Raw genomic sequence first — 24107 nt, 5'->3', positions numbered from 1 at the left:
TCTCTAAGTATAACATTAAAACCCCACACTAAATTACTTCTACATCACAAGCCCCCTTGTTTACAAACATCTGCATATGTTTTCTATGGTTTGATTTATCTGATGGACTACAACTACCATAAACATTAAACCCCTACCTGCATTACAGCTTTTGCAACTACACTGAGCAGATCACTCAGGCAGTCAGAAAATGTTGCTCAATATTGATCAAATCACAAAGTTAAAATAGCTCATGAATAACTGACCTAGTAAATGACTACAATTTCCATGAGCGCTTTGACACAACAAAACATGATCAAAGATATACACACATGTACACATGAAGGTCTAACACACGTGTGACTGTTATCTTGTTTACATTCACACAGGATTAATTTTTCCTAGCATGTGTGACAATATTGCTGCGTTGTACAGCCCTGATTAATATCCAACATTGAAAAGCTCAAAAATTATACTTAACCAGAACATATTAGTCCCACATCACTGTCATGGGTGCAGTTGAGTCTAAGAGAAGATGATATTGGACAAAAGGTAATCTCAAATTCATTTCCTCTGCACTGAAGCTCCTCTGACCACACCTGACCCTCCCCTCTGCCAAAAGCAGCTGCTCCCAGCACCTCCACAGGAAGCCCACAGCCCAGCTCTCGACACACAACCTCTGCATCCTGCTGGTCAAAGTTAGCATCACACACCGTGGACCAGGTCTCTCCATGAAGCACCTCCACTCTCCCAGAGCACTGATGAGGACCACCTGTAAGCCTGGACTTTCTGTGACCTGTGTGTGATGTAACCACAAAACAAATGTGCATAACACACACAAAAGTTAGAAGTTCACAAGGAGATAGTTGCTTACACAGTTTTTGTTCCACACAAATCTACTTAAAGTTTACAGGTTGTGCCCAGTAGATTTTGAAATAGTGGATATTCAGATTCTAAATAGGCATTGACTTCATGTGCCAAAAAACAAGGGCAGTAATGAACAATTATTTCATTTATTTTTAGGAAAAACTGTTCCTAGCAATAGTTATACATTGTAATTGTCATGTGACTCATATCTGTGTAACTTGAGGTTTTGATTTTATGTTGTCAGTCAGTTTGATCAGAAGTTATCAGGAGGGAGGGAAATTTTCATTTCCATGTTTGTTCAAAATTGGGCTTGAATGTTACCATTTTTGTCAATTGCACTTCCCAAAAGTCTGAACTCAGTTTCAAAATACTGCCTCAAAACCCTACATTAATGTGTCTGGAAAGAGTTGATAGAGCACAATTAGCAAAACATTGGACACACAACATCGCATAGACGCAGTCCTTATTCAACTATGAAATGCAAATCATAGGTTATATTTTTGTCAGTCGGCAATGTTCATTCCACATTCACACTGGCACAGTTGTTCATTATGTAAATGTTTGCATGAAAAATATTACATATAACAAGAATTATGTTTGTATTAATAGAAATCTGAGTAGTAGTGAAAGTATGGGGTAGTGATATGGTAAGGGGGAGAGGAGTGTGCAGAGAATAGGGAAGAGGCAGGGGACAGAGATTTTCCCCTAAATTCAGGGAAATTATTTAGACTTCTTACTTGTCTATGTTGAGTTTATTTCAGTTTGTATTTTTAAAATCAAAGCAATATTCCAATTTTGCAGTTGGGTCATTCAGTATCAACTCATCTAGTACATAGCAGGTCATATCATGTGTTTCCATTAAACACTTCAACCAAAACATTTTAAGAAAATTTCACAGCTGCTAGGCTTGTTTAATTTAATGTTTCTTTAATTTGCTCAATTTAGTTCTAAATCACATTTTAAATATTGAATATAACTGCTTACAGAATGACTGAAGTGAACTGAAATATTCAATGGGTATAAACGTCACAATAATAATATTGCAATAAGAATAATAATTTACTAGATTCATGATACTAAACTCCCACAGCAGGTTAATGGATTCATATCAGAGCATATTTCCTCTGTTAAGTGTAATCTTATAATGTGAACATTTTTGATGAATTTGTGCACTATTTATTTTGTATTTCCTCATTTCTGAGTCTTCTGAATTGTTAAATTGTGCATGCAGCATTTGTTCAGAAACTAAAATCCATTTCACCCATTTACTGCATATTTTCTTAAAAGTGACAAATCCTATTTCATTCAAACATTTTTTTCTAAATTAAGAAAATTATGTCTCAATGACAAATAAATTAAAAAAGTAGCTATGACTTCTTTAAGGTTAATTTTTAGCGTTTGAGTAAGACACATCATTCCATGGCAACTTTTGAGAAAAGGAAAGTACTCAGGAGAGACTACTGTAAATATTACTTTTCTATCTTTTATGTATGATACCATAATTGTCATTATTATAAGTTTACTAATAGTCTCATTATAATGACAATTATTATACTAAAAATACACTATACACTATTGTTAGTTATTTGCTTTATTGTATTTATTGTATTTAGGGGCCTGATGTTTAAATGAATTTCATTTTTATAGATTATGGAAAAAAAATATGTATAAAAATGTGTTAATGGGTTTTATGCGTGTCATTACTCATGCCTGCACATAATGACTTTGATAAACATTATATAAAATACTTGTGTAATTCTGTGTAAATAATTTTTAAAATTGGTAATAAATGCATTTATTCTGTTTTAAATGAGACTTTATGCTTCATGCTACTTTAAGCTACTTTTAAATGTTCATTTGAATTTCTATTCATTCCTATTTCTGTTTTGCATAGTTAATCATCATATAAGTAATATCAGCATTATATTTTATCTGCTTTTAGAAGGAAGTAGCAAGACACAGATGGAAATTTACTGCATGAAAAGCTCTACACAGGAAGTAGGCAGTAGGTTGAATAAGGATGGCTGGGATGCATAAGAGGGTATTGGGATATTGGGGAAGGGGCAAGATAAAGAAAGAGTGGAGGGATGAAAGTTCACTGAGGATGAGATAGGAGAAAAGGGAAATGGGAGATGTGAGGAGAATAGTGATGCAACACATTTTCCACAATTCAATACAATCTGTGTCAGTATTTCTATTGGAAATATTACCAGGTTAACAACAAGTTAGGTGTGTCTAATAGAGTGGACAGTGAGTGGACACAGTGCAGTTTACAGAGAAACAGATGGACTACAGTCTATAATTGTAGAACCTATATGGTAAGTGGAGCTGATAAAAGGAATAATGAGGGTAGATACAAGGAGGTGCACTTGATGAAGTGGCCAGTCAGTGTATGTCAAATGTTCCAAACTACTGAATATTAGTCAGTTAATTCCCTTCATTTGCATTATCTTACATTTACTTCTAGGGACTAAATAATTTCTTCCTATGTTTGTGCATTATTAATTATTTGGTAAGATATTTAGTTGTTTAAGCTTCTGTGTAGCTTTTCTTCAAGCAGTAGGATTTTGTATTAAAAATGATTGAAACATACCTGAACAGTGAATTCCAATATCTATAAGATGAACACAGCTATGTTTGCCCCAACCCAGTGATCCACAGTTTTTCAGTGTAGACTCTGATCCACTGCAGTCCACATGACTCATCCAGATTGGTCCAGATCCTGGTGCAGCAATTTCCACACTCAGTGGCTCCCCACAGTCTAACTGTCTACACACCACTGCAGCGTTAATTACGTGCCAGATAAAAGCACACACTGTTCCCCACTGTCCTCTATGAAAAACTTCCACTCTCCCAGCACAGCGACTGCCACCATCCACCAACCTCACACTGTCTGTGACAGAAAGAGTTAGAGAGAATATAGGAGTATATTCATGACAAGACCAAATCAGAGTCATAATACAACTTGGTTTCAACATGAAATGTGTTTAATGTGTTTAAATCTGATACCACTCTACATGCATTAAATAAATTAATTAATAAATCACATACCAGAACAAACTAGTGCCACATCACTGTCATGGGAGCAGCTGAGTTTGAGTGAAGATGATGTTGGGCAAAAGTGAATCTGAGATTCGTTGCCTCTACACTGAAGCTCCTTTGACCACACCTGACCCTCCCCTCTGCCAAAAGCAGCTGCTCCCCGCACCTCCACAGGAAGCCCACAGCCCAGCTCTCGACACACAACCTCTGCATCCTGCTGGTCAAAGTCAGCATCACACACTGTGGACCAGGTCTCTCCATGAAGCACCTCCACTCTCCCAGAGCAGCGAGAACCACCAACCAGCCTGACTCCTGAAATATTGCAAGAAAAGATAATTCAAGGAGGTCTAAAAGTACAAAAGTTTAAATTTTAGGAATTATACTAATGTTTTTAGGAGAACATTGTCACTGTCTGATTTAATGTAATTAATACTGTACAACACAGCAAGTGTACACAGCAAGTAGTGCACAAGATCCATAAATGCATTTCTAGAGCAGTTTATAAAGACAGCACTTAAACTAGTGCAATGACTCCTTTCTCTGTTTGTAAATGGATATAGTTTTTCTTAGACCTCTACTTAGACCTCCACTACATAAACCCCCTTAGCTTGTTTACACTTTGCGAGGTATTGCCTTTGCTTACAGAGGCTTACTGAGCCTTCCAGTCTGTAAGTTTGCTTCTCCATGTATGACCATTGCTTTGTTTGTTTTTTGACCTTGTCTTTTGCCTAGCCCTCTTAGTATTGTTGGTATTTCTGGTTTGACCTTCTTTTCTGGATTTTGCTTTTGACTTTGGACTGGTTTACCTTGATTTTGGATACACCTTTTTCCAATAAACCCATTTTATTTCAGTTTGGTCTGCAAGCATCTGAATTCTGTCTGAACCTGACAATTAGCATTATCATGGTATTAGTGATAAATGTGAGGTCTGGCCATATTGAACGTGTAAATGTAAAAATACACATACACTTCCAAACAGCTTTAAAATATATTCCTTGTGCTAATTTGATGTTAATAGTATGACAGAATTTTTATATCAAATGTAGATCTAACAGTAAAAAAAACTCATGTCAACAGGATGTCAGAATACTTAAATTAAAGAGAATTCCTCTGTAATGTGTTGTTATTCAAGGTAATAGATTTTACACTACATGAAAAATTATAACATGACTTTCCTTTGTGATAAAAGGATACTTAAGTAGTGCTTAATTGATTATATACTGAAGTTAAGTTATTTTTAAATCACTAATTTGTATTAAATCACTACTAATGAGTACTTGATACATATTCATAGATTATCTATTCTAGGTATATTAGTTATGTTATTTTTGCCAATCTTATGATATAATTTATATAGTATACTACTCTGTGCTGCTAAACTGAACTCTAAAAATACATTAAAATTGTTCTAAAATTATTCCTGTAGTACTGCCTAAGTGCTCTTTAATCACATAATTAGTATATCAGTTTATATAGTCCTGGTACATAATTAGTATATTTACAAATACTGTACAATTTTTGCAGGACCATGTTTGTCTGTACTCGTACTACAGTGTACTCAAATACATGCTTATAGAATACCTACTAATCATACACTGTACTACACTCAGCCTTTTAATAAATGCACATTAATGACTATGACATTAATGACCAATAACATGATTGGATTAACTTAGTGGTTCCCAGCCTTAGTCCTGGAGAACACCTGCCCTGCACATTTTAGTGCTTTCCTGCTCCCAACTCATCAAAACAATAATCTCTGTATTCTCTATAAGGAATTCCAATACATTTGTGTTGGCTCAACAAGTGTCACTCATCAAAATCAGCAGCTCCTACTGGAACTGTTTTAGCTTTTCATAAACTTTAGTGGTGTGTGCAACACAATAAAAGCACAATGGAAAAAATGCATAAAAGGAAAGAATAATCATGATTGATGCCAACATTCACTTAAATGTAAGTGAAGTCCCTACACAATATTCAGAGTGTCTGTGGTGATCACATGATCTAACATTGCAGGAATTCAAAGGACACTGTGAGGGAGTTTCTGTTTTCTGACCACTGAAGACGAAAGACTTTAATGATAATCTTAAAATGAAGTACATGTGTAATGTGACAGCTGTTTTGTGATGATAAATCTCTAAAATTGCTGTATTGTGATTCATTTAAAATTGTTCTAAAATTATTTCTGTTCCCACCCAACCGTTCCCAACATCCTAACACCATCTCCACCCCATCCCTACATGCTTCAACACAGCAGATCAAATGACACAGGTCTGGTGTCTGTATTGAGCTGTTAACATTTACCACAGACAAATCCAACATTGGGTCTTTGAAATGGTAAGAAAACAACATCCATTCTGTCAGGTGCTCCCTATATATACGTTAAAAAGATTATGGTTATGTTGAAATCAGCAAACCAATGTAGCCCCATAATTTTTAAAAGAATACATACTCAAATCATAAATAATGATAGAAACATGTATGTGATTAATGAATCCAGGATCTAGGCTAAGTTATGTAAGAGTTATGTAAATGTACTGGAGAAAGTAAATAGTTAAACTAGCTAAAGGCCAAATGGAAAGTAATTGATTTTGTCACTAAGATAATGGAATCCTCAGAAGCAGAATATGCATGTAACTGATAGTTAATAGCCAGAGGTGAATACAATAATTGGGAGGGGCGAGGTGTTTAGCTCCTCCCCACCACTCCCCCTCCTGGGACACAACTGTATTGGATGCAAGCTGTTTTTCCATGACCCTTTATGTTTACATTATACATATATAAACACTATGGCCGAAATGATGCTGACATCAGTTCAGGGTTTCTGCCACACCCATTGCTGAAAGATATAAAAATTATTTTAAAAAGTATAAAACCATATAACAATGCATTCTTCTCCATAGACAAATATTGGCAATAGAATAGGTTATACTGAAGAGACCAGTGACTTTAAATGTGGCACTGTCATAAGATGTACTTATTACCCTTCAGTCCTTGAAATTTCTGCCCTGGTCAAATGTAAGTGCTATTATTATGAAGTGGTAGACCACACAAATTCACAGAATGGAGCTGAAGCATGTAGGACTCACTATAGAGCGGTGCATCACTACAGAGATAAAAACTGCCTCTGAAAGCAACATTAGTACAAGAACTGTGCATCAGAACTTCATGAAATGCGCTTCCATGGCCACACCAGCCTAAGATCACTACACACAATGCCAAGCATCAGCTGGAGTGGTGTAAAACACCTGAACTTGTACCAAACACCTTTGGGATTAATTGGACTGTTAATTGTAAGCCAGGCCTTTTTGTCCAACAACAGTGCCTGATCCACAAATTCTCTTTTTACTGAATGAGCACAGATTCTTAGAGACAGACCCCAAAATCTTGTGGAAAACATTCCCAGATCAGTAAAGGCAGTTATAGCTTTAAAGAGGAGGTCAACTTTACATTAATTCACATGGTTTTGGAATAGGATGTCCAACAAGCTCAAGATAGTCAGGTGTCTACATACTTTTGGCCACATGGTGTATAATGCAGGAAAATACTGCTTTAAAAATAATTGCCGTATTGCTTAGAAGGTGCATGAAATCACTGTGGTTCGTGCCATTGAGCCCTCCTGTAGCCAGTGGGCAGTCCTACCAGTCCTTGTCAAAAAGAAGAATGGCAGCTGTGATTCTGTGTGGACTACAGGTGGCTCACTGTGGTCAGCAAAACATATACATACCCTCTGCCTCGCACTGATAAAACCGTCAACACCACTGCTGGCTCACAGTGTTTCAGGTCCCTGGACCTGTGCAGTGGTCACTGTCAGTTTGGGCTCCAGAGGCCAAGGTGAGAGTGGTTGGCTACAGTGGTTCACTGACTAGCTATGAAGGCCTACCATTCCCAAATGGATAGCTTAACATTGTGAGGGAGTCTTCTCTATCAGCGCTAAGCGATGTCTTTTACCAAGGTTTGGTAGCATCTGGTAACCAAACCGTTACAATAGACTTGTAATGGACTTGTATGACTTCATATGATCATCGTTGTGTTTTGCCTTTGTCTTTTGGATTTGACCCATGGCTGTTTTTTGACCAAGCCTTTGCCTAACTCTATTAAAACAACTTTAGCCCTTTTTCTCCGCAAGCGTCTGGATTCTATTGATGTGTCACCTTGCCTATCATGCAGATGGCGGAACAGGAAGCCTTGCATAAGGCTCTGACAGAACAAGGGCAACTTCTGGTCGACACCAGCAGGTACTGTCCGGCGTGACGCACTCTCTAGAGTCACTGGCTCAACAGCAGGTAGAACAACAAAAACAGTTGGCCCAACTGGTCGTTAGTGTTAAAGGATTAACTGGACAACTACCGAGTATGAGCTTCACAGACCCATCAATAAGTCCAGTGCAGTCCAACACGGCAGCTGAAAATTCCGGAGCGGTTTTCCTGGTTAGTAAACCCGATAAGTTCGAGGGAGACCCGGAAAAATGTAGAGGATTTCTGCTACAATGCTCAGTCTTTTTGGAAAATTCCCCCCATAGCTCCGATCAAGCCAAGATATCTTTTGTTGTCTCCAGATTAGCTGGGAAAGCATTAGAATGGGCTACTGCTAGCTGGAATATGATTCATCGCTTGACCTATGCTCAATTCATTACGCAGTTTAAGACTGTTTTTGATCATCCTTATGAAGGGAAAGCCAGCGGGGAATTGTTGTGTAAGCTGCGCCAGGGAACGCGCTCTGTGGTCAAGTACTCGCTGGAATTTCGAACTCTCACTGCGAGCAGCGGGTGGAATGAGGCAGCGCTCTTGGTGATCTTTCGACAAGGTTTAAATACTGAAATCCTTAACGAACTAGCTAGTAAAGATGACGATTTGTCATTAGACCAACTCATCACTCTAGCTATTAAATTGGATCATCTATTGCATTCTCGTCCGAGATCTAAGATCGCTTGAGATCAGAGAAGGGGAAATCCTCGGGGGCGGGTTCTGCTGGAGAACACAGAGACCACAGAACCTATGCAGTGTGACTCTTCGCGATTATCTCCAGAAGAAAGGCAGCACAGATTGTAGAACCATCTTTGTTTATATTGTGGCAAGGCGGGACATCAAGTTTGCAAGTGCCGAACCCGGCCACAAAAAAGCAAAGCCCCGACCCCTGGACAGCACGTGGAGTTCACTTCACGTGCTAGTGTGGTGAGTGTGCCCACATGGGGGTTGGTTTCTAAGTCTTTAATGTTGCCAGCAACTATATACTGTCATCCACATTCTCTTGTAATTTCAGCTCGGACTGACTTGGGCGCCGAAGGAAACTTCATTCACTCCAGCCACGTAGAACAGCTGCAGATACCTGTGAAGCCGCTCAAGATGCATCTGAAAGTGGCCGCATTGGATGGAGGACCAGTGGGTTTGGGCACCATCGCCAAAGTCACGACGCCTCTGGGGTTACAAATCAGTGCACTCCATAAGGAGACTTTGGCCCTTCTAGTCTTAGAGCAATCTGAATTCGAAATAATTTTAGGACTTCCATGGTTAGAGAAACATAACCCTGTCATCTCATGGCCCGAACATACTATTACCAAATGGTCAGATTTTTGTATCCATTCTTGTATCACCACTCCTTCCATCGCCATTATGTCCACATCAATAGAAAGCCCCAACGCTGACACTATGGTTGAGATTCCCTCTGAGTATAATGATTTAAAGGACGTTTTCAACAAGAAAAATGCCACCAAATTGCCCCCTCATAGATCATATGACTGTGCAATAGAACTGGTAGAGAATCCCGTGTTCCCCAAAGCCCGAATTTACCCCTTAACACAGGAGGAACAAAAGGCCCTTGACATCTACATTCAGGAAGCCCTTGACCAGGGTTTCATCAGGCCCTCGACGTCCCCCATCGCCTCTAGTTTCTTTTTCATTAAAAAGAAAGATGGAGGACTCCGTCCCTGTATAGATTATCAGGCCCTCAAGCAGATTTCAAAAGCCTACCCCTATCCTCTTCCCTTGGTCCCTGTAGCATTGGAACAACTTAAGGGGGCCAAGTTCTTCACTTGATCCGAGTGCGGGAAGGTGATGAGTGGAAAATGGCCTTTTTGACCACCAGGGGGCACTACCAATACCAGGTGATGCCTTTCGGACTCTCTATCGCCCCCTCAGTGTTCCAAGCGTTCATTAACGACGTTCCCAGAGATATGTTAGGACATTTTGTTATAGCATACTTGGATGACATTCTCGTTTACTCACCTGACAAAGAGACCTATGTGACACATGTTCGTTTAGTCCTTCAGAAACTCCTAGAGAATAATTTATTTTTGAAAGCAGAGAAGTGTGAATTTCATCTGCAGTCAGTCTCTTTCCTAGGGTACTTCATTAGCCCCCAAGGAGTTACAATGGATGACCACAAGGTGGATGCGGTGGTTTAGTGGCCTACTCTCACCTCAGTGAAGGAAATTCAGAGGTTTTTAGGGTTTGCGAACTTCTATCGTTGTTTTATAAGAAACTTTAGCACCATTGCTTCCCTGCTCACATCCCTCTTAAAGGGTAGTCCCAAAAAGATCACTTGGACAGACTCCGCAGAATGTGCGTTCCAGAAACTCAAAGAAGCGTTCACCACAGCCCCCATACTAAAACACCCTGATCCTGAACAGCCCTTTATCGTAGAAGTAGATGCATCAGAGACTGGAGTAGGGGCTGTACTGTCTCAAAGAACTGGCTTACCTCAAAAACTACACCCTGTAGCCTTTTATTCGCATAAGTTGTCTGCCGCAGAGAGAGAAACTATGGCATAGGAGATTGTGAACTCTTAGCAGTTAAACTAGCCTTGGAAGAATGGCGTCATTGGCTAGAGGGGGCCAATTTTCCGATCACTGTTTTAACAGACCACAAGAATCTAGAATATCTCCATCCAGCGAAAAGAATCAATGCAGAACAAGCCAGATGGTCCCTTTTTTTGCCATATTCCATTTCAACATTACTTATAGACCCGGTTCTCATAACACCAAGGCGGATGCGTTATCATGAATTCACGAAGGACAGAAGTTCACCCTAGAAAAAGACACCTATAAGACCATTCTCCCGCCAGAAATCACCATCTCCTCCATTAGATGGCAGATTGATGAAGACATTGAAAAAGCTCTCTGGAACCATGAAATCCCCAGTCAGTGCCCTCCTGATAAACTGCATGTTCCTCAGGCCTTCCGCACACAGCTCATCACCTGGGCTCACTTGTCTCTCACATCTGGACACCCAGGACAAACCCGAACCCATAAACTTTTAGCGCAGCGGTATTGGTGGGAATCAATGCTTAAAGACATTCATTTCTTTGTTTCATCCTGTTCGACATGTTCCCATTGCAAAACCCCAAAGACACTCCCTGCCGGAAAGCTAATGCCTCTACCAGTGCCTAATAGACGCTGATCACACATAGCGGTCGATTTCGTCACTGATTTACCCCTTTCGCAAGGGTATACTACCATCTTGACAGTAGTAGATCGATTTTCCAGAGGAGTAAGATTTATCCCTTTTTCTGCCATTCCCAGTGCATTTCAGACCGCCCAGAGTTTGTTCCAGCATGTATTTCGCAGTTTTGGCATACCAGAGGACATAGTTTCAGTCGCATTTAGGGGTCCCCAATTCACGTCTCAGGTATGGGCCGCCTTCTTTGAGCAGATAGGAGTTTCCATTAGCCTTTCATCTGGTTACCACCCACAATCGAACAGACAATGTAAGCGGGTAAATCAAGAACTGGGGAAATTCTTGAGGATATTTTGTTATGAAAATCCCACGGATTGGGCTCAATATTTGATATGGGCAGAGATCGCTCAAAACTCATTGACCTGTTCTGCAACCGGCGTGACTCCTTTCCAGTGTGTCCTAGGCTATCAACCACCCTCCTGGACAGGAGCCCACACGGACGTACCAGCAGTGGACCAGTGGATGAGCAGGAGTGAACAGGTATGGGAGGAGACCCATCAACACATCAAGCACGCACTGCAGCGGACCAAGGAACAAGCAGATCGTCGCCGGGGTCCAACCCCAACGTTTCAGCCAGGAGATCAAGTGTGGTTAGCCACTAAGGACTTCCGTAGTTCAGAGGGAAGTTGCAAAAAACTTCAGCCTAAATACACAGGGCCCTTTAATATTGTCAAGAGGGTTAATGATGTGACTTATAGATTAGAATTATCCCCACGATTCTGAGTCTCACGTTCTTTTCATGTTTCTCTTTTAAAACCTGTTGGACGAGGCGATACCGGATGGCACACCCCCACCACCGGAGCAGATAGATGGCGCACCGGTCTACGCTGTCCGTAGGTTGCTGGACTCTCGAAGACGGGGTGGGCTCCTTCAATACCTGGTGGATTGGGAGGGGTATGGTCCAGAGGAGCAGTCGTGGGTATCAGCTCAGGATGTGCTTGACCCTGCGCTCATTGCCGATTTCCACAGTCGATTCCCAGCTAAGCCAGCTCCTCATCCCAGGGGTCGACCGCATAAGCAGTTCACCAGCTCTCTGCCGCCCCGTCTGCAGAATTCCCAGGAGGTGGAACCGCGGGTTCAGCACCGAGGCAGTTCCTGGTCTGCATCTGTTCCGAGATCCGGTGGGGTGCGTGGTGGTCGTCCAGGTCGTCCTCGTTCCAAGGCCCACCTTCGGGGGGGGTACTGTCACGGATTCACCAGCATCACAAGACGCTATGGACTTCATTTCCCAAAACCCTCAGCAAGATCACATGACTGAACAACTTCCTTCTGACTCGGAGACCTTAATGGACTACCCACAGTACCGTGGGGGATCACATGACTTCGGACAGACTATCGCGCTCCTATCAGCGCTTACGCTCCCCAGAGTACTAACTGTTTGCACCTGAGTCTTATGTCATATGATCTAGGTAGGATAGTTTTTAAGCCCGGGCTTTAGTGAGGTTCAGTGCGAGGTATTGTTTCGTTTTGAACTTGCTGAGCGTTTTTGTATGATCTATAGTTTGCCGTGTATTTGACCCTTTCTTCGTTTACTTGACTCTGCCTTTTTGCCTATCCCCTTCTGTACTTTTGCTTGTCATTTTGATCACTGTTTTTGACCTTTCTGCCTGTTTTTTCGACTTATTCTGTTGTCTAGCCCCTTGGTGTTTGTTCGCATGGTGATATGATCATCGTTGTGTTTTGCCTTTGTCTTTTGGATTTGACCCACGCCTGTTTTTTGACCAAGCCTTTGCCTAACTCTATTAAAACAACTTTAGCCCTTTTTCTCTGCAAGCGTCTGGATTCTGTTGACGTGTCACAGTGATGAGCTGGTGGAATAGTTCACTCATGTTGTTTTGTTGTGTAGCTTTGTAGTGGGATGAGCTGACCCTTTTGAGGGAGCAGTGTGGTGCCTTAATGCATGTTTGGCTCTGGGCTCTTAATTATTAATCCTAATGTGTACTGGGCTATCTACTGGAAAACTCTGACTGTTCATGTTCTGTTCAGCTCTGCTGATATTGTTCAAGCTTTCAAGCTGATTGAAGAGAATTGTTGCTATATATCCAGTCTATGAAAGTGTTTCTCCTTATGTCATCTTATCCCACTTTAACAATATCAACTGACCTTAGCTATTGTAATACATACATTACATATAGTTCCCCTTACAAATATTGGCATCCCTGCTAATCGTGAGCAAACCAACCTGTTAAATATATATATTTTTTATTATTTATTCTTTCTGATCTTTCATTCAAAACATTAGCTAAATCTAACCTTTATTTCAGGTGTAATAACTGAAATAAAAATTAATAATAAAAAAAATATTTTATGTTTTTAAGTTCACATGAGTGATTAGGTACACTTAAATAGGGATGGGAGAGTAGCTAAGTAGCATGCTACTTTTTGTAGCTAACTACAAATATTTGTAGCTAACAGCTGTAGCCGCTACAGTTTTATGAAATGTAGCTAATAGCTGTAGCACCTAAAATTTTTGTGTAGCTATAACAATAATTTTCGCTACAATTTCGCTACAGGCACCAGTCAATCTGCGCAAAATCTGAACCATAGAATGCGGTCGTTAACTGGACAAGTGGCAACTGTGCAAATCTGATTGAGCCATGGAGAGTTCAAGCAAACTGCTGATCACCCCTTACTAGAAGGCTTAGCTCAGGGGTCGGCAACCGAAATGTTAAGAGCCATTTTGTCCTTTCAACAAAAATGAAACCACCTGGGAGGCACAACATTTTATGTCTGTTTTACCATCTTGGCTGTAAGTATGTCTCAGTATGTGCTGATAGTACAGACTAAAAATATAACAAACGCAAATGCAGATTTACTCTGCTCTGCTTTAAGCTTTAGCTCAGCTATAGCTGCTTTTATCGCATCTCAGGAAACTTCTCCGCGAGTTTCTTGTAAAATGTCTTTCAGTGTTCGACTTTTTACAAGGCTGAATTCAGCTTCACATTCTCCAGCTTCTCGTTCAAAATTGTCCCTGAGGCGCCAGATTGTACTGCTGCGCCATTTAAGGTGGAACGGGACAATTCAAACAAGAAGCTGGCAAAAGAGAAGCAACTTCAGCTTCATGAGTTGTGTTCAGATTAAACGTATCAGGAAACCAGCTGAGTGATTATAAATGCAAATAAGTCCATTCGTTTCCAAATTATGGATGTCCGTATTAAATCTTTCTCTTTGCCTTTCCATTTCCAGACCATTTATTGTGAAAACTGTTGGAACTGTGTGTTATAACGATTTTACAGTAAAGGAGGATTATGTTATTTTACCTAAAAATCTAGTTCTGCTGTGGAACTGCAACAACTCTGCAGCAGTGGAGAGATTATTCAGGCCTGATTCTCACCCCAAACAGAGCCAGGGTCACTGATGAGAAAGTGTTGCTGAAGTTTAATAAAGGACTGAAAGTCATGTCTGTACAGATCATGCTGAAAAGTTTAAATTGGAGAAGTTTTATTTCATCAGTTGACAATGCTTTGCACAAAATTGTTTGGTTTGTATTCGGTTATTTTTGTTCATTTTTGATAGGAAAAACCTGGAATGATTGACTTTGCCTTTACTTAATCTACATTTTTGTTGGATATCACGCCTTTGGTAGTGTAAGTTTGATTGTTGGTTACACTTTTTGGTGATCTTTTTGTATATTTGCAGCTTTTCAACTGTACGTTTCTTTGTGGCACAGGATTAAATGCAGTGTCTTGTTCGCATTGTCAGTTGGGCTTGTTTGGTGTGTCAGGTGGAGATTCACAAACATTCTGACAGTTACACTTTGAAAGTAGCTAAAAAGTAGCGCACTACTTTTTCTGGAAAAGTAGCTAAATTGTAGCTAGCTACACATTTTGGGAAAGTAGCTACAAAGTACTACTAATTGTTCAGTAGCTATACCAACCCTGCACTTAAATCATCAGCTATGACTCCTTATTCACTGGGGAATATATATGTGATGAAACACAGACCAAATTCCCCTCAGTCATCCATCATTATGCGAAAGACCAGAGAAAACAGCAATGGTATATGATAAAGGGTTGTTGAGCTGCACAAAACAGTTAGTTACAAGAAAATAGCTAAACAGTTGAAAAAGCCCATTTCCACTATCAGAACAAAAATCAAGAAGCTTAATAAACTGGAGATGTTAAGAATCTGCCAGGAAGAGGACGTATGTCTACACTGAACCCCACACAGTGAGGAGAATGAGTGGACAAAGAATCTCCAAGGATCACAGATGGGGATTTGCAGAAATTAGTTAGGTCTTTGGGTCAGAATGTCTCCCAAACTACAAGCAAACACCACCTATATAACCACAAGTTGTTTGGGGGGGCTTACCAAAAGAAAGCCTGTGCTCAGGACCAACAAACTCAAACTCCTACAGCTTGTCAAACATCACTGGAACTTTCAGTGAGACTGTGTTCTATGGTCAGATGAGACCAAAGTAGAAGTTTTTGGCAACAAACACCAGAGGTGAATTTGGTGTGTACATGAAGACAGCTATGGAGAAAAGTACCCGATCGCCACTGTGAAGAATGGCGGTGGATCTGTGATGTTGTGGGGCAGGCCCTGGACAATTTATTCAAATACATGGTATCACAGGTATCAGCAGAAAAAAAATCAAAACCTGACTGCTTCAGCCAACTGGGCCATAGTTTGGATCTTTCAGCAGCACATTGGTCCAAAAACAACACAACAATAGCTCACTGACCACAGAATTAAGGTTTTGCCATGGCCACCCCAGTCCCCTTACCTAAACCCCATAGACAACCTGTGGAATGAGCTGAGAAGGAGAGTCCACAGTGTGGACCTCAGAATCTGAAGGATCTAGAGAGGCTCTCTATGGAGGAATGGTCTCAGATTACTTGCCATGTGTTCTCCAGTTTCATTAAGCATTATAGGAGAAGAGTAAGAGCTGCACAAAATATTAAGTGAGGGGGCGCCAATAATTGTGGCACAAACATATTTGAGAAAAAATATTTATTTCCTGAAAGATTTAGGTGTTCTTTTTTTCAATCATTGTACTTCAAAAGAGGGTTAGATTTTGGTTAATATTTTGAAAGAAAGATCAAAATAAGCAATAAAAATGTAAAATATGTTTTTTTTTTTAAATAAAAGGCGCACAAGGAAAATTAGCCCGACACTCTTTTTAAGCTGAGCTTCTGCTCACACAAGAGTTTAATTCGTTTTTGACAGTTGCGGGCGGGTCCCGACGTAGGATTGGTTATTAATGATTTCTGGAACTGTTCTGTGATTGGCTGGCTGTCAGTTGCTGCATATAAAAAACCAGGAACAGGACTTTCACTCTAGAAGACGACCTTCAGAGTCCGCCAGTACAATGGCGTTAGCCGAAGCACTGCCTGTGTTTACTTTGTCTTTGTTAATGTTCAGTAATCATAATTAATCACTCTCAGCCAGTCTGAAACCAAATCGTATTATTTTCTGAACTCCTTTCAGGTTAATGTGAGTTTGACAGGCCCAACGTGGTTTATCCCATTGTTTCATGGTTACTATATAGTCTCAAACAAGAAAGGTTTTATACAAAATATCATGGTCATTTTAAAGGTAAAAATCACATAATATTTTTTATTACACACACACACACACACACACACACACACACACACACACAACAATTTGTGCTTTTGAGTAAGTGGCAGTAATATGGCTACATATGGAGGTTAGGCTATTCATGTCACTCCTGAAAAAATGGGGTAAAATAGTTTATCTGTTCAGTTAGAAATTAGACTAGATTTTCTGTTGAGCTCGGGAGAAACATAGTAGTTACTTAAACACAGCTGTCGACCGAGCTGAAACTGGCTTCTTATTTGTAGCTTCTTATGCAAATTTTCAATAAAAGTTTCAAACTTTTATTTCATAGGTTAAACAATTTCACATTTTTACATGCCCTTTAAAAAAATTACAATATTCATTGTATTAGTTATAATGTAATATAATGTTAGAATAATGTAAGAAAAATGTCATAAAATGGTTTCAGACTGGCTGAGAGTGATTAATCATGATTACTGAACATTCACAAAGACAGAATAAAGTAATCATAGCCAGCGCTTCAGCTAACGCCATTGTACTGGTGGACTCTGAAGGACATCTTCTAAAGTAAAAGTCCTGTTCCTGGGTTTTATATGCAGCAGCAACTGACAGCCCGCCAATCATAACATAGTTCCAGAAATCAGTAATAACAAATAATATGCTGGGACCGCCCACAACTGTCAAAAATGAATTAAACTCTTGCGCGAGCAGAAGCTCAATAGCAAGCAGAAAAAACAGCTGAGTGTCAGGTTGATTTCCTCGCGCGCGAGCGCTTCTCCTTCTGCAGGGGTGCTTTTCCTCACGTTAGTAGTTCTCTTTATGCGCGTGAGTGTGCTTGTAGTTTTCCTCGCTTGCGAATTTCAGAAGAGCGAACAGTGGAAATAGTCTGTGTGGTGTTATATGCTGAGGACTTGACTCAACAGCTAACTATCAGCAGATAAGTTGAAAAGCCTACTTGCTGATCTTTACACTAAATGTATTTATGGTAAGACATCATTAAAATAAATATAAGATAAATTTACATTAAAGCCACTTGCGAAAGGTTTTTTACATTGTACGTACTTGTTGTCTGTATGGATAGTTTTATTCAAAACTTTTTGTCTTCGAAATTGTAACAAAAAATCACCACCTTTCAGATGATCAGGACTGCATATGTTTGAATGACGTGTTCCACAATATGACACCTGCTGCTGGTGAGTAGGCACTATTTAGTAGTTTGTTGAGTGTGAGTTTGGGTGGGACAGTACACAGTAATGGCTCACCTGGACTGCTTAGCCCCTTTTTCACCCTGAGAGTTGACCATGAGCCAACCATCTGCTGTGGTGCCTAGCAGCAGTAACATTGAGTTTCCCTTAGAGAAGGGGCATCAAAGACAAGCCGACAAAAGAGGGAGACTATTTTTGTATTCATGTATTCATGTGTTATGCACCATTTCCGGTTGGTGGACCCTTGGGAGGTGAGCAATGTGACTGTCTCCTTCTGCTGCTGCCTGTACTTGGACTATTTAACTGGGATGATCTGCTTTCCAATTCTGCTCAATAATGTGAGTTCACTGAAACTTTGATTGAAGCATTTCCAAGTAACCTTCTTTCACTGGCCTGTACTGTGTGTAGCGGCTACAGTTGCACCTTGTGATTTGCTGTTTCTGTATTGGTCATTACTCTCATCATTGCAAACAATACTGCAATGCTTTTCTGTAATAAAATATATATAAAAAACAAGTGTGTAATAAGTAAGAGTGATTAATAACTATAGTAACAAAGTTTAATAGGTAGAAAATGTGAATTTGATCATTTAAAATCTTCCCGTAGTTGGCTTATTTCTAATATGTGAATATAGTTTACCTGAGCAGATGACTCCAGCATCTGTGGAATGATCACAGTCATGTTTACTTGATTCTAATGATGAACAGTTCTTCAGTGTAGACTCTGATCCACTACAGTGAACATTATCCATCCAGATTGGTCCTGATCCTGGTCCAAAGTGACCATCACTCAGTGCATCTACAGCCTCTCCACAGCGCAGCTCTCTACACACCACTGCAGCATCTCTTATATCCCAACCATGACTACACACTGTTCCCCACTGTCTTCTATGAAGAACCTCCACTCTCCCAGCACAGCGACTGCCACCATCCACCAACCTCACACTGACTGTGCAACAGAGAAAGAGAAAGAGAGAGAGAGAGAGAGAGAGAGAGAGAGAGAGAGAGAGAGAGAGAGAGAGAGAGAGAGAGAGAGAGGGAGGGGGGGGGGGGGGGAGGGGGAGAGAGAGAGAGAGGGAGGGAGGGAGGGAGGGAGAGAGGGAGAGAGAGAGAGAGAGAGACACATGAAACATTAAAGACAGCTCCTCATTGCTGCAGTATCACTTTTAAATAATGCAAAGAAAAACTGCTTGTAGAAAAAATAAAGAAATAAAGTATTATTTATATAGATTAATTGTGAATGCAGTTCTTACCAGCACACACCAGTCCCACATCATTATCATGGGAGCAGCTGTGTTTGAGTGAAGATGATGTTGGACAGAAGTGAATCTGAGATTCGTTGCCTCTACACTGAAGCTCCTCTGACCACACCTGACCCTCCCCTCTGCCAAAAGCAGCTGCCTCCAGCACCTCCACAGGAAGCCCACAGCCCAGCTCTCGACACACAACCTCTGCATCCTGCTGGTCAAAGTCAGCGTCACACACTGTGGACCAGGACTCTCCATGAAGAACCTCCACTCTCCCAGAGCAGCGAGAACCTCCAACCAGCCTGACTCCTGAAATATTACCAAGGGAGAAAAGAGAACATTTTACAGTGATGATTAAAGGTGACTAATATAAAATTATTGACAAAAAATGTATTTAGTAGAAATTCTTGACCTTAAATATCTTGGGTAATAAACTTCAACAAAAATAGCAAATACTAGGACATACAGACAGATGACAACCTGAAGGAAAACCTAGATAAACTAGTGGAAAAACCATAACAATGTTATGTCCCATATCGGCTCTATAGCAATACCACCTGGGGCAAAAGGAGGTCTTGCCCAAGAGCACAAGGGCTGGAAACTGTAGTAAAAAGCAGCCATTCAATGACTGATGCTTTAGAAACAGAATCAAAATCTTTATCTGCTTTGTCACAGGTGTACAAGCAATATCTCTTGGTGCAGTTGTCAACATAAAATTAAATCCCATAAAGAGATATAATCTATACAAACCCAAAATAAGCAAAATGTAAATGAAAACTGAAAGCAGCATTTTGCAAATCCTTTTTGATTTGTATATTCAATTGAAAACAGCACAACCATGAGAAATTTAATCTTTCACCTGTTTAATTTTCTTTTTCTTCTCTTTTTAAGTTATTTTCTTTTTCTTCTTAGGTTGATCATTTGACTAGTCTGAGTGCTAATTTGAAGATGACTTAAAGCAAATGTTAAATAAATTGTGTTTGAAGAAATTCTTTATGAAACATGATGTAATCAACAAAGTAATGCTCCATTACAAATCTGCCTCTTATCAGTCCTCCAGGCTGAAGCTGCATTGCTTTATAAAGAGAAAAATTAGTTGCTGAACTAGGCTAATAGAAAGGAACAGAAACTGTACCCTGTCTTTTCAGATTTCAGGTGTGGAACAGAGGAGCAGTCTACCAGAATCTTCTTCTAGTGACAGTGAAGACAGTTCTGATTAAGCTGACTGTTATCAAACCAGCTCCAGTAATAGTCAAAGACTTAAAATTAATGAATTAAAATTAAGCATGATCTAAGCCCAGAGCAGGCATAACAGCCTAGTTTTAAAAGAGTCTAAAAATCCAAAGAGATGAGCAACAGTCAAGTTGTTGCTGCTCAAACAACAGAGATCTTCCCCTGTGCTCAGTAAAAGCCTCTACACTTTAAGTGCTGACCTCTTGTTCATCACCCCCCACACACACAAACACACTCTCCACAGTGTTGTTTGTCACATTGTTTTAGGAGGACTTCATCAGAGAGTCTAGCATACCAGACCATCAAAGGATTAAAGACTGACACCACACCGATCTTTATGACCATTTATGTTCCAGTTAATACACACTATAAACACCTAAGCTATAAAATGCACAAGTCTACATATTTATCATAGTTTATTTATATAGTATTATAACTATAGTTTGTGATGTAAATTCTACTTCTGCCTTCTTACCTACAGTTACTGCTCATACACATATCTGTACACACTGTCTATGCACCTTTTGTCTTTGCACTGTTGTCTTTGTCTATTTTGTTAATCACGGCACAGAGAAGTAGCCATTCAGTGTTTTGTTATACTGTACAATCCTGTATTTGCATAATGACAATAAAGCTGAAATTAATTAAAGCAAGTAAATTTACAGGCTTTTCCCTTTTATTAAGTAAGCTTCTCAAGGCTCTCTAAAAATGTAAGGAAAATCTCCCTTCTGAAACTACTAACTGCTACTAAATACAAGGATCTGTATGGCATTCAGAAGCTGAGACATGGATTCATAAGAGGGACACTTTCTGTCAAGGATCCTCAGTGCCACCCAGTGACTGGATTGGGAAGTGTTGCATGTCCAAAAATTTTACGAACTAACCCACTGTCATTCCAGATAACTCATATTTTGTTGGATATCAACTACTGAATGGTTTGACGCTGTGCTGGTCATTGGGTTTATTTGTTCCCAATTAGAAATTGGGTCAGGAGCTCAACTAAGGGCTAGTTAGTCTCATATAACTTCAAATTATATTTTTTTCCTGCTCATTAAGAAGATTTAATTCTTTTCTTCTTTTCTTCTTTTTTTCATATCAGTATTAATACTTGTATTCTTAGTGTCATGATATGGTGGTCAAGTAATGACTAATTTACATAATATTGTGTAATAACTTCTGATGAATGTGTATTTGAAATACAACGTATTTGAACAAGAGGATATGAGATGATTCAAACCTTAGTAGTATGATTATGGGAAATTGCATGTCCATAATGTCCTTTATTTTTTATGTTCTTATGTTTTATATAGACCAGATTCAAAAATCAAAGAATAAAAAATTTAGTTTGAGTACTTTATGGTGAATTTAGGAGAGACTGTGTCACTGACAAAACTTGACGCAGTTGAACCAAGAAATTAAATATTCATTAACATGATGCACGAGAACCTCTGTATCCCTGTTCTGTCTCCACCCAAAAGAGTTGCTTCAGGCAGATTTCAACTTAGAATCCAGAGTTTTACTTGGTTCAGAAGGAAGAGTACAAAAAGAAGTTTGGAAAAAGTCAAGAGAACTTCAGAGAAAGTCAAGAAGTTAAGAACAAAGAGACTGAGCGTTTCTTTTCCAGATCTGTGAAGCTGAAGTTGCCTGTTTTTGTTGAAAGTACTCAACATATTTTGCTCTATACTCTATCACAAGTTGATAGAGTTAAGAATTTTTATTGTTTGGCCAGAGGTAATTCAGGTGCAGAACCTTCTGTCTGGACAGTGAGAGAGAGAGGGAGTGGAAACAAACTGGTATTCACACTTCAGAGAAGTTTGCCTGTGGAGCAGAGTGAGTCTAAAATGGTCCTCTCAGAATCTGCTGAAACCATGTCTACTGCAGCTTCTTTCAGAGGCAGCTAAAAGGAGGGTGTCCTTCCCATTTGACCACCACAGGAAATAAGCAGGTTGTGTTGTGCTGTCTCACATTTGCTTTCACTGCGTAAAGGGTAGGAGTGACCTCCCAAAGTGCCATATGAGCAGATACTCCAAGCCCACACCAAGGACGGTGTTTCCAACTGACCACTCGCTGAGCAAGTAAGGCAAAGCACTTCTCACATATGCTCAGTTTGGTGCCTGGTTAGTTCTCTGCAGGGTTTTTGTTCCTCTTAGTAAATTCAGATCAGGTGACTCCCTCATATCTGTTCCCCATTTGGTTATCAGCTTCATTAATTCACCACTCAATTTTACAGTATTTTTGTGGATAAAGACATGTATCTGATCCATCAATCTAACATATAATTTAATGCATCATTTACCCTGTTTTTAAATGAATCAATAAATGAGCCATCTATTGCAAGCTAGCCTTTGTATGGATGGTATTTTATACCTTCTGGGCAAGCTGACTCCCTGACTATAGCTGAACTTGCGGCCCAGAACTGACACTGAAGTAAACTTTTTACTTTGAGCCCTTTTTTAACGAGTGCAAAAGTAGGTTAAATTACTCCTATCACTACACATGGTTGAAGATTTTGGCATTACTTTGATTAAAACAGCTGTTCGTCATTGATTGCATGTCTCACCTGCGCATGCATGTATGTGTAACTGTAAGAATGCAGGGCTAGGTTGGTTGGTAGGATCCATAAGCAGGCTTTGTTGTGACAGACAGTGGTACAAAAACACAGTCCAAAAGCAGAGTTGGGCAGAGCAGAAGGTCAGAGGCCAAAATTACATATAACGGATCCAAGACAGAAAAATCCAAGACAAAGCCCAAAAATCAGAGTCAAAAAAGGTTAGCCAAGATCAATAAACCTCAAAGACAAAAAGTTACAGAGAAAAGACTCAGGATTGCAGCAACACACTAACAATGCTTCACAAAGAGTGGCAATAGAGTGAGTATTTATAGGGGAGTTGATGAATGGAGATTGAGAACAGGTGTGGATGAGTGACAGTTAGAATCCAGGAGAGGATGACCTCTGGTGGCCAGTTTGGGAGTTGCACATGACAGTATCTTACTTGGTGAAATAAAGTGATTCTAATTCACGGATGTGAATTAGAAGTCATTCTTGCCACTGGCACTAATACACCCCCACACCATGACAGACACAGGTTTTTGAACTTTGCGTTGGTAACAGTAGGGATGGTGCTTTTCCTTTTTGGCCAAGAGAACACAACATCCATTATTTAAAAAAAATAAAAAATAAATAAATAAAAAAAATAAGGAAGGTGGACTTGTCAGACAACAACACACTTTGTATCAGTCCATCTCAGATATCCTAGCGCTTTAGCTCACTAGAACATAAAAAAATCTACATCAGATTTTTGACGTGTTCTTAAACCACAGAATTGTTTGCACTTTTGTGCTGTTGAGTGTGTGCAGATTTTGTTCTTATCTAAGAACAAATCCAAAATTAGAAAGCCTTGATGAATGTCAGAATCTTCATGAAAACTGCATAAGTGGGTTTGAAGAACGGTTGGTGAATGAGTCCCAGTGTTCTAAAACTGTTAACACATTTTTGGGCGAAGGGGTGGGCCTTGACCCATCCTCTGTCATAAAGAACTCTGCTTTTCTTGAATGCTC

At 39.8% G+C, this 24107-nt stretch overlaps 1 protein-coding gene across 1 annotated transcript in view; it reads right to left on the bottom strand.

The window, feature by feature from the left end:
- The window catches only part of LOC118800627 (deleted in malignant brain tumors 1 protein-like), a 48545-nt gene that overhangs the window by 10078 nt on the left and 14360 nt on the right, over positions 1–24107 (bottom strand). Inside the window, exons 7-11 of the mRNA XM_036560891.1 lie at positions 19555–19625; positions 18710–19007; positions 3894–4200; positions 3427–3735; positions 461–786 (exon numbers count right to left, since the gene is read on the bottom strand). Coding sequence (XP_036416784.1) covers positions 461–786; positions 3427–3735; positions 3894–4200; positions 18710–19007; positions 19555–19625 — 1311 coding nt within the window. The remainder of the gene's footprint in view (positions 1–460; positions 787–3426; positions 3736–3893; positions 4201–18709; positions 19008–19554; positions 19626–24107) is intronic.

The sequence above is a fragment of the Colossoma macropomum genome, unplaced genomic scaffold, assembly GCF_904425465.1.
Source record: "Colossoma macropomum unplaced genomic scaffold, Colossoma_macropomum, whole genome shotgun sequence".
NCBI lineage: Eukaryota > Metazoa > Chordata > Actinopteri > Characiformes > Serrasalmidae > Colossoma > Colossoma macropomum.
This window is presented reverse-complemented; position numbering and strand designations above follow the sequence as displayed.